The sequence below is a fragment of the Convolutriloba macropyga genome, unplaced genomic scaffold (genome assembly GCF_964194025.1).
Source record: "Convolutriloba macropyga unplaced genomic scaffold, txConMacr16.3 SCAFFOLD_2585, whole genome shotgun sequence".
Taxonomy (NCBI): Eukaryota; Metazoa; Xenacoelomorpha; order Acoela; family Convolutidae; genus Convolutriloba; species Convolutriloba macropyga.
In genome coordinates, this window is record NW_027450089.1 from 19,482 (window position 1) to 33,388 (window position 13,907).

The following is a 13,907-nucleotide window of genomic DNA, read 5'->3' on the forward strand; positions in this document are numbered from 1 at the left end:
AATTGTTGTTTTTCATTCGCTTTGTAATTTTACTTTGAAAAGCTATTTTACTAACGTTTGAAAACTCTCTAGGGGAGTATTTTAAGGTTGCATAACAAAAAAAATCAAAATTGAAACTGATGATACGTATTTGGATGCATCCACGATAACGGGAGCGTTTTATCCATATACTTGCGTTCCGATTGCGCCAATGAATTAGTTACTGCTTGAGAGAACAAATTGCTCCTCCGAGGAAAACATTAAAAACGGAATTTTCAAGCAAATGGAGTAAGTAAATGGTGGGCTCAACAAATGAAACACATGTCTCCCTTCTTGAAATTTGACTTTTTGGACAGGACAAACCTATAGGTAAAAAAGGTTAAATGATCGGGGGTTTTTCCATCGTTAAATACTGTAAAATCAGTCACTGTTGTAGGGGCTATTGATAAAGAAAAAGTCTGATATTGAAATAAAGAAGAGAAACAATTAATAACTGAACTTCAAGGTTCAGCGTAGTTTTTTGGTATAAGATGAGTTTCAAGATATTTCACTGTCAATTAAAGTGAATCGCTACAGGTGACATGTGATGCCCAATCGCTAACCTCTGGTTAGTTTTGCGGGACGCAAGCTGGACTTGGGGCATCCAATAATTGAGTTTGTGGGTATTTAGCAAATACTGTAGTCAACCTAGGTGAGATGTCAGGTGGAAGCTGATGTATAATTGTAGTGTGAAGATTGTATTTATGACATTCTGTAGTTTCAGGGGTTGTCAAGCCGTTAGCCGCAATAACCAATCCAAAACTGAATTTGTTTGTAGATCCTTTCCTTGAAGGTTATTTTTTTCTTTTTGATCAATTTTAAGATGTAAAATTGAGATTGAAGGATCCGGGTTGGTCACGCAAAGCTATTTCCCTTGATGAAGTTTTAAAACATAGTGGCCACAATCGGATCCGAAGTGTTCACTGGATAGCCGATACGTGTTTGGAAATTTGCGGGTCTTTCTCGGAAAACTGTATTTGGATGTTGCTTGATATGTTTGACTTTGCTTAAGTAACTTTTTGTCCCCATCAGATTTCAATTGGACATCATTTTCTACTGGCCAAAATGTCATTTTCATGTTTTTTCTGGCCCCTTATATTTCCCCAAACGTATTCAAATGGTTGTCTGGCCCTTGACCGAAATTCTGATGTCCAACAATTTACATCAAGTTTGATAGGTTCGTATATCACAGATATACTGTTGTGGATTGTTTGATAACCGTTGATCCAGAGATTTATGCCAAAAATAGTGCGCAAAATAAAAAAATTTAGCCCTTATGTAAGTTGTTCTCGCAAAATTTTACCTGCCCATACGTTGAGAAGGATCGCCTTCTCTAAAACGTGTTTTTCACGTTGTAAAGCGTTTCGTCTTGTCCTGCGTTTCTCCAATCAGTTTGACTCTAGAAGCCTGGTATCGCAAACCGAAATTTTAACTGAATTAAATTTTTTTCTTAGCTTTGTTAGCCCGTTAAACGAAATCAACAGGCAAACAAAAGAAATTTACAGAAGCTTCCTGTTTTTGCGTCCTGTCTGTGGGACTAGACGAAGTGCCTAATAACCGGTGAGATTGTTCCTAATACCCCCAGCCCAGTCTGTCCCCCAAGTTTTCTGGGGCGGTTTGCCTGTGAAAACAATCGCCTTACAACATACAACAGTCTTTCTTTGATGGGGTAGTTTTCCAAAATAAATCCCCCAATCTGGGATTTTTTTTCAAAATGAAATACAACTTAAAAAATGCAATTTTCGACGAGAGTAGTGCAAAGAAATTACAGAATGTAGGAAAACAAAGCGAACTACAAAATCCTGAAACCAACGAAGACATGCATACGGGTTTGACTCAGGAGTTACAAAATGTATGTGTTGAAGAGCTTTTTTACGTAGCTCCAGGCACAATTCTTTTTCTGCCAGATACCGCAGATGAACTCTACAGAGTTCAAGTGCTAGAAAACTGCGATCAGTACACCAAAATAATATATTTTGGTTGGGGGTCAGAGCACGACGCTTGGTTCAATTCCAAATCAATTGAGGCGTATTCAAAATTTAAAGAGCAGTTGTGCAGCCGTCGGAAAATGAACACAGACCTCTCAAATAAAATAGACAATCTATTGATCTCCTGCGATTCCACCGATTCCAGTCAGTTGAATAACTCATTTTTTGAACGTGTTGATCTCTCAATAAAGTCCGAAAGTAACAAATTGCCAGAAGTGTTGACAATATTGAGTTCGTACGTGCCAACTTGTTGCTTTGTTCCTATCAAATTCAGAGCAAGATGGTCTCAATTGATATCAGGTTTTTTTTTCTGAATGTGCCGAGGCTCCAGACAACGAGACAAATTGGCAAATACGTTTTGCGGTTTCAAAAAGCGTTCTACGTGCTTGTAACCGCGGAGGCAAAAAACAAAAGCGCAGTCAAGACCAACGTCTCGGAGAACGTTTTGATCGTTGGAATGCCGGTGAATATGGGAAGCTTTGGTCAGAAGCTGTCTCCTTGAAACAATCAAAACAACAAAGAACTAACAGCATTGAAGAAATATCGGTTAGAGCGAACATGTTGTGCCTACAAGGCCAATTTGGCCGAGCTGCTTAAGTTTTAGCTTCTGAAGGTCTCGCACTTGATAACAAAGCTCCATTCAAAGCACTGGAAAAGTTACACCCGAAAGAACCGTTACCTGTTGCCAGTTTACCTGACGATGCTTCATCCAATGCGTTCCGATTTAGTCAAAACTTAGTTTATGAACAACTGAAGACATTCAGCAAGCACACTGCAGCTGGTCCCTCTAAGATGTTTCCAGAATATCTTCAGCACGCAGTAGACTGCACTGCACCTGATCGGTCCGAGTTTGCCCTGAAACCGATAACAAAGTTTGTAAACTTTGGTAGCAGGGGACTCTTTCCTGCTTTTATTTCCAAAGCACTCTGCTGCGCTTCACTCACGGCTTTATCTAAAAAGAAAGGTGGGGTGGGTCCGATAGCAGTTGGCGAAGTGTTGCGACGCCTCATAGCAATATGCTTGGTAAGTGAAGCTAAATCAGGAGCAATTGAACTATTTGATAGTTTGCAATTGGGAGTCGGCATTAGCGGAGGCGCTGAAGCAATCATTCATTCGTCAAAAATTACATACGATAACATAGTTAGTGCTCAGACGGGAGAAGGCGTGCTTCGAATTGATTTCCAAAACGCTTTTAACTCAATCAAGCGTCCACACTTATTAAAAGCAACTTATGAATTTATTCCTGGAATTGCCGCCTTCGCCAATTTTTGCTGGTCCCAGCACACACCACTCTTTTATAACAATTCAGTCGTTCAAAGTGAATTGGGTGTTCAGCAGGGTGATCAACTGGGACCGTTTTTGTTCTCCTTGACGTTATGGCCAATCATACAGAAGATCAAGACTTCAGTTCCGGGTTTGTTACAGCACACTCGGTACTTAGATGATGGGTTTATTAATGGGTCTGAAGATCAGATCAAACAAACGCTTGAAATCCTAGCCAATGAAGGCCCTGAGAGAGACAAGACAAATGTGAGCTGTGGTCAATTAAAGATTTGCCCTCCGTTGATCAGGCAGTTAAAAGGAATTTGAGAAACGGTTTTGAAGTTCTGGGTGCTGCTGTTGGATCAAAAGACTTTGTCGCTTCTTGTTTGAAGAGGAGATTTCAAAAAAAATGTTATCTATGCTGGACAATTTACATCACCTCAACGATCCTCAATGTGCATTGGGTATCCTTCGTTACTGTTTGGGAACTCCGAAACTAGTATACTCTTTACGAACTAACACTCCATCAAACGAGATGCTCGAAGTATTGAAAAGTTGACGGCCAAAGTGAAGTGTTGGACCAAATTGTTGGCTCAATTATTGATAATGACGCATGGAAACAGTCTTCCTTGCCTATCGGTTTGTCGGGACTAGGCATAAGACAGTCACAAGAACAATACAAAAGTGCGTTTGTGGATTCAATTTTAGCCTCAGACGAGCTGGTCAACAAAAAACAAGCAGAAGTCCTTCAGAAAGTGACACTTTTAAAGAGTTACACCAGTGTCTGGAACCGTTCAATCTACTTTCGCACATACAAAAGAAGATCCAAGAAGCACTTGATAAAGAAAAACTTGCTGCCCTAATAAGAAATCAAACATCAAACAGGGAAGAAGCAAGACTCCAATCACTATGCATGCCTCATTCCGGCGCGTGGCTTGCCGCGCCTCCGATTCCCGCTATAGGTCTACACCTTTCGGCTGAGGAATTTCAAGTCAGTGTCAAGTACAGGCTCGGGATCTCGGTTTATGATCAAGAAAGAAAATGTCGTTATTGCAAGTCAGGTAAATTGGACACATTTGGTGACCATGCAGTTGCCTGCCTTGGAAAGGGAGATGAGATTTCAAGGCACGATAGAATTCGCGATCGCATAGCTTCCGCCTGTTCAGCAGCTAGTTTCTGGCCAATCTGCTGCTCTAGACATAACCTGGCCAATCTGCTGCTCTAGACATAACCGTAACTTCCTCTCTGCAACCGAACATTATTTTTCGTGCGGCAGAGAAGTCTGGCTATGCAATTGAAGCTGCTGAAGATCGAAAATGTGCTCAGTATGAAAATAGCTGTGCTCAACAAGGAATTTTGTTCGTCCCTCTGGCAATCGAAGTTTTGGGCGGTCTGTTGAGGACTCCGAAGAAGGCCTTACTGCGCTTGTCGCTGTTAGCTGATAGCAGAAATTATCAGTCAATGGGACAACCCATTGCCTTCAACAGAGCAGTTCAGTCACTTTCTGTTGTCATCATACGAGGATCAGCTAATAGGCTGTTGTCGCGAGCCCCGTAGTTGAACGCAGCAATTAGTTGAATTTGTCTGATAATCAGCGGCCCGATTGTGTGGGACGCAATGTGAAGATAATTTTTCCTAGATGCTTGTGTTGAGCTGAATCAATCTCTTGATGAATTAGAAACAAGCCCGAACTTTTATTGAACTCACCTAATGAGAGGGGAGTCTTCTCGTAAGCAATGTCATCCAACAGTAGGTTACTTGAGCCCGGTTCATTAACGCAAGGAAATTAAAAAATCGAGAGATAAAAGGCTGAGGGAGAGAGGAAGAAACGTCAGAGATCGGAGAAAACATTAAGATTGGCAATAAGAAATAATCATCAAACATTTTAATTTTAGATCAATATAAACCGAGATTATTTGATAATGATTTTATATTATCAAAAAGCAGCACTTGCTTTGGAAAAAACAATTGTTTTCTCGTTGGGTTAGTAAATGCATTTGGGTTTTGTGAAAAATTGTTTACTTGGGTTATGGAGACCACTTTTTTGCTGATTTTGTACGCCCATGACCATTTTTAATACTCGTTGCGCATCAACTGTCTCATTGAGCAATCATCTTTGCGCCTTGATGTCCAACATATCACCCGACAAGCTATTTTGTATGAATGACATTCCTCATCTTCAAAATGGCACAATTTTAATTTCGTTCCGGAATTTTCCCAAAAAATAATTCAATAGATTTGCCAAGCATGTCGCTTTGCTAAAAGAAAAATTAAAGTCGTACTTCTTTATCCTTTACTATCCTTTATTAAATTATCCTTTATTAAAGTCGTACTTCTCAGTCGAAAGAAAACAGTTTTCATCGGTCTCCAGAGTTTATTGTATACAAAACATTGTTTTCGTTATGTGGATTATTAAAAAAAAAACACATTGAGTTCCCATTATGTTATTAACAGCAAACAACTAAATGGGCAGTGTAGGTCAAAGTATAAATGAAATAAACTAAATATATTACGGTTTAAATTGAGACAGTGGTACTATGAAAACTTAAAACTTTTCCAGGCAGCAGTTCAAGTGATTGCTCTGCTATGGTAGGCCACAGAAACTTTTATCCTTTTACATTATTTTCTGTTGGGGATTCGGCGGCCCTCGATTCCAATTTCAGATAGAGAAAACAGGCAGTTCGTTTTTGTTACCTTGTTTCCAAATTTTGTCAGCACAGAGGACGCCTTGCTCAAAAATTTGGGCAACAAGATCTTTTTTAATAATTAGATTATTTTCTAAGAGCTGAATTGGTTATATGGTTCAGCAGCCTCTTTCGCAACTGAAATTGACATGCGAAAGGATAAAAATGAAAAAATGACAACTTATGAAAGTATGGAAAATATTGTAGTCACATTATAGACAGTCAGTGGGATTAACAAATCAAATAAAAAAGTTGACCTGGAGGTCAATCTACATTCAAGAAATTAAGTAAGAATTGGTTAATAAATTTGAACTAAATATGTAACGGGTCCTTAATGTTAAAAACTCTTTCGCAGAGAGTATCAACTAAATCAGATTCAATGAACAAAGTCAAAAACTATTCAGCAAAATAAACATCTATATAGTTAACATCATTCTGTGTAACCAGGTGCAATTTCTCGTAAGAATAAATTGAAAGATGGTTTGTTATTATTTTAAAACATTGAGGGTCATTATTTTGTTTGTTTGTGTACTGCACAAATAACAAGTTGCAACAATTTTTTACTGCATTTTTTTTGGCAGATTTTGAATTTAAGTTAGAATCAAAAAAAGTTTCACCATGTTTTTCTAAAGCATCCGAACAGTTGTTTTCTTTTCTACTAAAGAAACAAACATGAGCTTTCGTTAAGAAATTATTCATTGCCCTATTGTTCATAGGAGCCAACATAATTTAACATATTATAATGCATAAATTTCAGAATACCATTGAGATTCACAAAAAATATGCAAGTTTGACTGAAACACAAGAAATTGCTAAAACAGTAATCAAATTTAATCGCAAATTTTTTCTGAAGGCAGCAGCAGTTCAGCTATGGTAGGCAACAGAAAATGTTACATAACAACGCAGAGGTATACCTAAATCGTCACGGGCAAATCTGGCCTATCTGTGTACCTCTTTTTTTGTATATTAATACATTTAAAATGCAACAACATTTGAAAAAATATACTTTGGCAAAATCGGCCAAAAGGAAATGTGCAACCCCTGTTCGCAAAAAATGTCCAACTTTTCACCGCGGAAATAAAATACAAGCTGTGTACACGTTTTTTCTTGGGCAACGTATCACAATTCTACTCGATGGAGGTATCTCTTCTTCGCACTCAGCATAACTCGGTTCCGCGCTGAATGCATCTAATTTTCTCACTGAGTTATCTATAATCCAAAGTTGTGCCTAATTTTAAAGTGGTTTAAAGCTTTATTAATTGTTTCCAATTAAAAGGTACTGAAAGTGGTTTTAATGTTTACTAACATACCACATAGATCTCAAATTTACCACAAAGTCTTTATTTGTTTTGATATGTTGATCGGAAAATGGGATTGACATCATCACACTCTTTAAAAGTTTTTTTTCTGAGGGATTTTTAAAGCAAAAATCAATTTTACTGGCTAAGATTTGATATCATTTTGATAAGATAAAACGATTGAAGTTTTTAAATTAGGTGATATCAGGCTGTTCTGGTCATTTGCATAATTAAGAGAAAAAAGAACAATAAATTGAAGTCTTAAAGCCTATTAACAGGTGTCTATAGTTTTTTCAGCAACATTTCTCCATTCTGAGTTTATGTGCAGTTGCCTATTAATTATTTCTAATAAACTCTCTCCATTCTGCGTCTGTGTACAGTTGTAATTGAATTTATTCAAAAAAATCTCCATTCCGAGTCTTTTTACAGGAGTGGATAATTTTGTTCTGAAAAATTCCTCCATTCTGTGTCTATGTACAATTGTCTATCAAATTTTTCCCAAAAGATCCCTCCATTCTGAGTCTTTTATCAGGTGCTTAACCATTTTATCTTAAAGAAACCCATTCTCCGTCTTTTTACAGGTGTCTCTCTCTTTTTTTTCTGAAAACCCTCCAGTCTGCGTCTAGTTACATGTGTATATAATTTTATTCTGAAAACTCTCTCCATTCTGCCACTTTCACAAACGTCTATCAGTTTTTTTTCTTTCTAAAAACCCTAAATTTTGCGTCTTTGCCATTTTGCGTCTTCGCCATTAACATTGAAAGGAAACCAAAATTTTTTAAATGGACTGAAGCAGCATAAAATTTGAAGACAAAGTTTGCTAACAATAGATGAAATCATTTCGAAATAAGAATAGATTCGTGAGTTTTATTGGGCCGCTGCACTTTATTTCTATTGTAGAAGTGTCCTGAAATCCTCATTCGGGCTGTTGTTTATCACAGTTGTTACCAGGTTTTTTAGAAGCTTCACAACATAGTCTCCAAATTCCGTGTTTTTGATCAATCTGACCAAATTACACTGCCTTTCTAGCTTATAATATCCGATTTTCATCCAAGCGTGCCTCCAATATAAGAGAGATGTCACCAATTTTAGTTGGATTCAAGGCATATGGTGTTTGATTGAATCGACTATTGACTCGAAGCTGATTCCCGACCTAAAAAACGAAGATCTTTTGTATCAATTTGTCCGAGATTGGTAATTATATCTCAACACTATACGGTGTATCATTAGAAACTGCATTCTGTTGTTCAACTAAGAAAGCTTTGAATCGCTTTTGCGTGCTCAAAAGCACGCATGAAGTTAGACAGTATTGCACATTACAGAGATAATCAATGCAAAAAATTGATACGTAAACTCACCGAAACTGTACTACGGGACTTGTCACCTAATTTCCCAATTTAAAATATCACATTTTGCAAGAACGGCGGGATCCTTTTTGCGAAAATTAGCTACTAAGCTCGTATCTTAACTTTGCTCATTTTTCGTATCTATTCTTTGGGCAATTTTTACTGAGAAAAAAGTTTTGATGTATAACACTCAATCGTAAAGTAATCTCTTGTGCGCTCAGCTTAAAGACCGATTGCTGAAAAACAACTGCTGTATCAGTGGTAATGTTGTTCACTTCGAGGACTCCTACAAAAAATTCGGTTGGCATTGAGGCGTGATTATTTTTATTTTCAAAACGTTTTCCTAGTTTTTGTTATTTTTATGTTAATTACCGGCAAGAAAGATTTCAAAACAAAATTTAATCAAAGCCAATCCCATTTTTATGAAAATGAGATCTTGTAAACGTGACATATTTTGGGTTGTCATTTTTTTATTGCATTGAAAATTGTTTATCTAAAACTTAAGTTTAATTCTTGTATTTTGCTTGAATTTTCTTTTCTGCAGCCTCCTGACTTCGTGTTTCTAATAAATGAAATCAAATTGGCTTCTTTAACATGTAAAACTTAAACTAAAACAAGCTTTAGTTTGATATCTTATGGCCCTTATAACTTTCTATGCATTTGTATTTAGAATGTAACAGTTAATTTTTGGATTTTGCATCTTTTTATGTTACTTCTGTCAAATTGTAGCCGAGTCTCAGTAAAAAGATCTCAATCTTCTTATTTATTTGGAACAAAAATGGAATAACTTTTTTCAATTATAACTATTTTTTTTTGGTTTCGGTACCTACTTTTTATTTGGAATAAAGTGGCAATTTTTACTTATTCGAACATATTTTAGGTTCGATTTCGTTGATATGACAAATTATCACATAAGATGACAGCCCGAATCGACCTTTAATTAAAATGTATTGGAAAACATCTTTTTGTGACTATTTTGGTTTTGGCTGTGACTTTGTCCTCTCGCAAAAAACAGATTTGTAATATTTAAGACTATTTGTCGTCCTTTTTGTAGTTGTTAAATTTAATCAGACCAAAGAAAGATAACAATTCCTCACCTCTAGATGTATAATTGAGTCAATTTAAAGATTTCAGAAAGGCTTTGACGGCCTTCAAATTAACTATTCGAAAGATAAGAGAGTTTTTTACACTACTCTTTTCTGTTCTTGATTTTGTTATCATGTTACTTAGTCTCAATTTTGACAGATCTTATCATTTTTCGGCTGTATCAAATATTAACATTTTTGTAATGGTTCTGTGGTTTGCTTAAACTTTTAAGTTTTTTCAGTATCTCATAGCTCTAGTGACTTCAATACTGTTGTTTCGTACAATTGTTTGCAAAATTTCGAGTTCTGTCCGTATTTTTTGGTAGCATTGTGCCTCAACCTAACACACCAGAAGATCAACTAGTTTCCTATAGAGTTTACGGACCATCCATTTTTGTTTTGCACTTGAAAGCTTATGTTTTTCACAATTTTTGAAAAAAAAATTAAAAGCAATCATTGAATATTACAACTATGTGATTTTTTAAAATTACTTCTGTCAATTTTTAGCTAGTGTCTGTAAAAACTTATCGCATCAACGTTCTTATGGCCTGATATTCCATAATTTTATATGTTTGGTTTTCAATTATTGGTTCGTTGGCTTTGATTATAAGCATTTTAATTTGAAAAACGCGATTTCTTGATATCTGAAAATTTTTGAGGTTGCTTGTTGTTTTTTTGACACAATTCATCTCTAATGGAAAAATCTTTATCGAGTTGAACGAACAAAAAAGCCAAATTGAACCTTCTCATTGTTCAAAGTGATTTCCTTATGGTTTCATAGGCTAAAGCACCGTTTTTTAGTTAAATCATTTTTTTAAAATTTGACTGACCTTTTTTGTTCTTTTTGAAGTCTGCAGACATTTTCTGAATACTGATGTATCTCAATAACTTTCTCAAGAGTCATTAAAGAAGAGGTTTGAAATTATTACACGAGCCTAGCTCAAGAAGAATGGACAACCATTTCAATTATTTCAGTTGATGCCTATTGTTTTTACAAAACAGTGGTTCTCGAAAATAATGTCAACTTTATCTTATCTGTTGTTCTTGATGAATTATTACAGAATCTCATTACAGCCAGGTCCCATAATTTTAAGGTGCAGCAAAGCTTATTTTGTTTTGTTTGGTTTTTATCTGATGCCATTTGGATTTTGTTTTGTTTTCTTTCAAATATAGACATTAACTTTAGGAATTCGACTTTTGTAATTAATGTTTGTTATTAGAAATTTAGTTTTGTCTTGTCTCGTATTCTCGTTAATGGCAGGTCTCATCAGCCGTATGAAAGCTGCATTAATTTATTGGTGTACTGAACAATATGGGAATTTTTGAAAATTTTCTTTCTTTTCTTCATTGGGTAGACAATTAAGTCAAAAATGTGGAAGAGCGCGATCGGAACTTGATTTGCGAGCGCACGTTACCTAGCGTCCTTGCTCAAAATTCACCGTCAAGAACATGAAACACTGCGCAGCACAGTGACATCTAGCTTGTTTTAAATATTTACTTTACAGTTTTTCTGAAGGACGAGAATCAGCCTACAAGTCAAAGTTCTCCCCAATACATTACAATTCAATCCATCTGAATTTATGAAAAAATAGAACCTGCATACACCAGAACAATAACAAATTTTTTATTTTAACTAAAAACTGTAGAGCGATGAAAGTTCTGACGAAATTTTTTTAATTCCTTGCTTGATTAAAATCATTTAAATCCATGGAAATTCTTTCAAAACATATACAACAGACTATAGTTCTAATAGGTTTTAGAATGAGGAATGTTTTCACGTTATTGACGATGTATTTTAAATAAAAATATACCTATTAGCCATAAAATATTCCCAATTTTTCGAGTGGGTTTTGACAACTACTCGAAATAAAGTTTTGTATTTACGCAATCTAGCTTTTTTAAAAAACACTATAGCCATTTCCAAATTATGGTAACTAAGAAAACGAAATAGTATACGGAATTACTGGTTGATAAATAACATTTCATTGACTTCTTTGTTTCACCGAATAAATCCAACATACATTTTCAGTGTTTAAAAACTTGTGATGGGATATGACATGCAAATGTTCGTCACCGTCGGAGAGTCACTTTTGCGTGGTCTTAACAAAATTTATACTGAACGTTTTTCTTTCCTTACGAGCTTCAAAATCTGTGATTAAAAATTTCATTTATACCATGTGTGCTAATAATTATTCAAATATTAATTATAACATCAGTTCGAAAGTTATACATCTTCGAGATTTAATACTCGGTTACAGGTCTGGTCTCAACCCACTTCTTGATAGCTGGGTTCTCACTCACATTGTCGCTGATCTTTTTCAACTTAGGGTAGCTGTCGAGACTCAAGTTGACTTTGAAGTTGGTGCTTATGAGTGGGAAGAAATCGGCCGCCACGTTGTACAGCATCATATCAGCCCACGAGAATCCACTTGCTGAAAAATAACATTTTCTATGGAAATCAACAATGATGTTTTGGGGCTAAAATAATCTCTAGACAACAGTTGACCTATGAGATGACTGTGGTTGCAAGAGTAGAATGACTGAGAAGTCCTATGAGAAGAATGACTGATATTGATTATAAAATTTCGCGATTAGAAGCAAATGACCTTGGTTTGAATTTTCTGAAAGGTCTCGGCTACGTAATTAAGATATGGAAACACTGCTCCCCGTACCCGACTTAATCTGTCTTTTCATAAAGTGTCGGCCTCTTAACCTGAGATATATAACAGAAATAAAAAAGTATCTGTAGTCTGTTCAATACATCTCTGCAATCACTTGCTATCTGGAACAGTAGTACCAACAAACACATAAATTATAACTCGAGTTCATAAGAGATAGCACTACAGGAGAGAGGGGACGCAGAATAGATTTAAAACAAGCTCCACCTTTTTCTAGCTGTCAATTGAATTGCGCAAATCTTGTAAAACTATTGCTAAGGCAAAAAATTCGCTTACTAAGCTTCATATCTTGAAGTACCCACGTTAATGTAATCGGAAAGGTACACAACTATACTTGCTCGACGCATGACAACTTTACACAATCTCGAAAAAAAATTTAGAGAAAAAAAGAAGTTAAAGAAGTTTTATGACGCAATTAGCTCAATTCAATTGCATACATAGGAGACATAAAGCATAAAAAAGCATAAATAATAAAAAGAATTTGATAATTTTCTCACCTAGAAAATATCCTTCTCCATCGATGCATTTTTCCTCTAAAAGACCCAAAGTCTTGTTCGAATTCTCAAACACTTCTTTCACCATTTCCTGTTTTCGTGTCTCGTCTTTTTCGAAAAACGCGTTGAAAAACTTCTGCAGCAGATCATGTTTCAAAGTATCTACAATCATGTCCGCGTGAAGTTTCTCCTCCTCAGTTTTCCCTGCAAATCCGTACTTGTTCGCAAAAAATCTGGCGATGGCCAGACTCTGCGTGTAAGTCCTGGTTTCGGTTTCCAGCATTGGGGAAACTCCGGTCGGGCTTTGGGCTTTCACGGTTGAGGCCCATTCTTCTCGAGTTATCCTTTTATCTTCGTAATCAGCTCCGGCGCATGCCAAAACATACCTGGTGATTTCTGCAGCGCCCTTGTTTTCAAAATAAACCAGTTTATAGCCCATTTTTGAGTATAAGAATAGATTTTGAGTAATAGGTTGGTTTGCAATAACTTAACCGATGTCTTTGAACTTTAGAAATTTACTAATAGTACAATTTGTTTTACGAAGGTTAAGACAACGAAGTTTGTTGCTTGCTTGATTAGACCTCAATTTTCTATACTGACTCAAAACAGCTTCGAGTTAATGGCCATTGAGTACGTACATAGTAGCCATTAAGAATAACATGTTTTAGACTGATGTACTACCAGAAGAATTTATTCTCGACCTGTCAAAACTTGATTTTGCACGATTCAACTGCTGCTGTTTCTTGTATAAAATAAATATTGGCAAAAAAGACACATCAAAACCTATGAAGTAACTCATCTCATGAGAGATTTTTAAAAATTTCATCAGGAACCACCCAAGGAAGAAAATTCTCTAGATATTTGAACAAGAGCAAAATTTGGGAATGCCTGGAATCGCACAATTGAAAACTTTGCAAAAAAATTCCAGATGAACGCTGCGGTCTTTTCAATTTTCAGTCATTTCAGAATTGCTGTTTGACATCCCTTGATAAAAAATTTATACGTAAAACAATTTGATTTAAGACTGAGTATACTTGTGTCCGAACAAAACAG

The 13,907-nt window shown here is 36.0% G+C and overlaps 1 protein-coding gene across 1 annotated transcript; it reads right to left on the reverse strand.

Annotated features, from left to right (window-relative positions):
* Positions 1-11,830: 11,830 nt before the first annotated feature.
* LOC142355594 (glutathione S-transferase 3-like) lies at positions 11,831-13,482 on the reverse strand. The gene is made up of 2 exons (XM_075407704.1): positions 12,858-13,482; positions 11,831-12,114 (listed from the first exon to the last, which is right to left on the reverse strand). Exons 1-2 carry the CDS (start codon positions 13,291-13,293, stop codon positions 11,924-11,926), a joined length of 627 nt encoding a protein of 208 aa, XP_075263819.1. The 5' UTR covers positions 13,294-13,482; the 3' UTR covers positions 11,831-11,923.
* Positions 13,483-13,907: the final 425 nt, after the last annotated feature.

Coding starts and splice junctions, on each gene's coding strand:
- LOC142355594 (XM_075407704.1), bottom strand. CDS start 13,293: ATGGGCTATAAACTGGTTTATTTTGAAAACAAGGGCGCTGCAGAAATC. Junction 12,115..12,857: donor TGGAGAAGGATATTTTCTAG/GTGAGAAAATTA, acceptor GTTATTTTTCAG/CAAGTGGATTCTCGTGGGCT.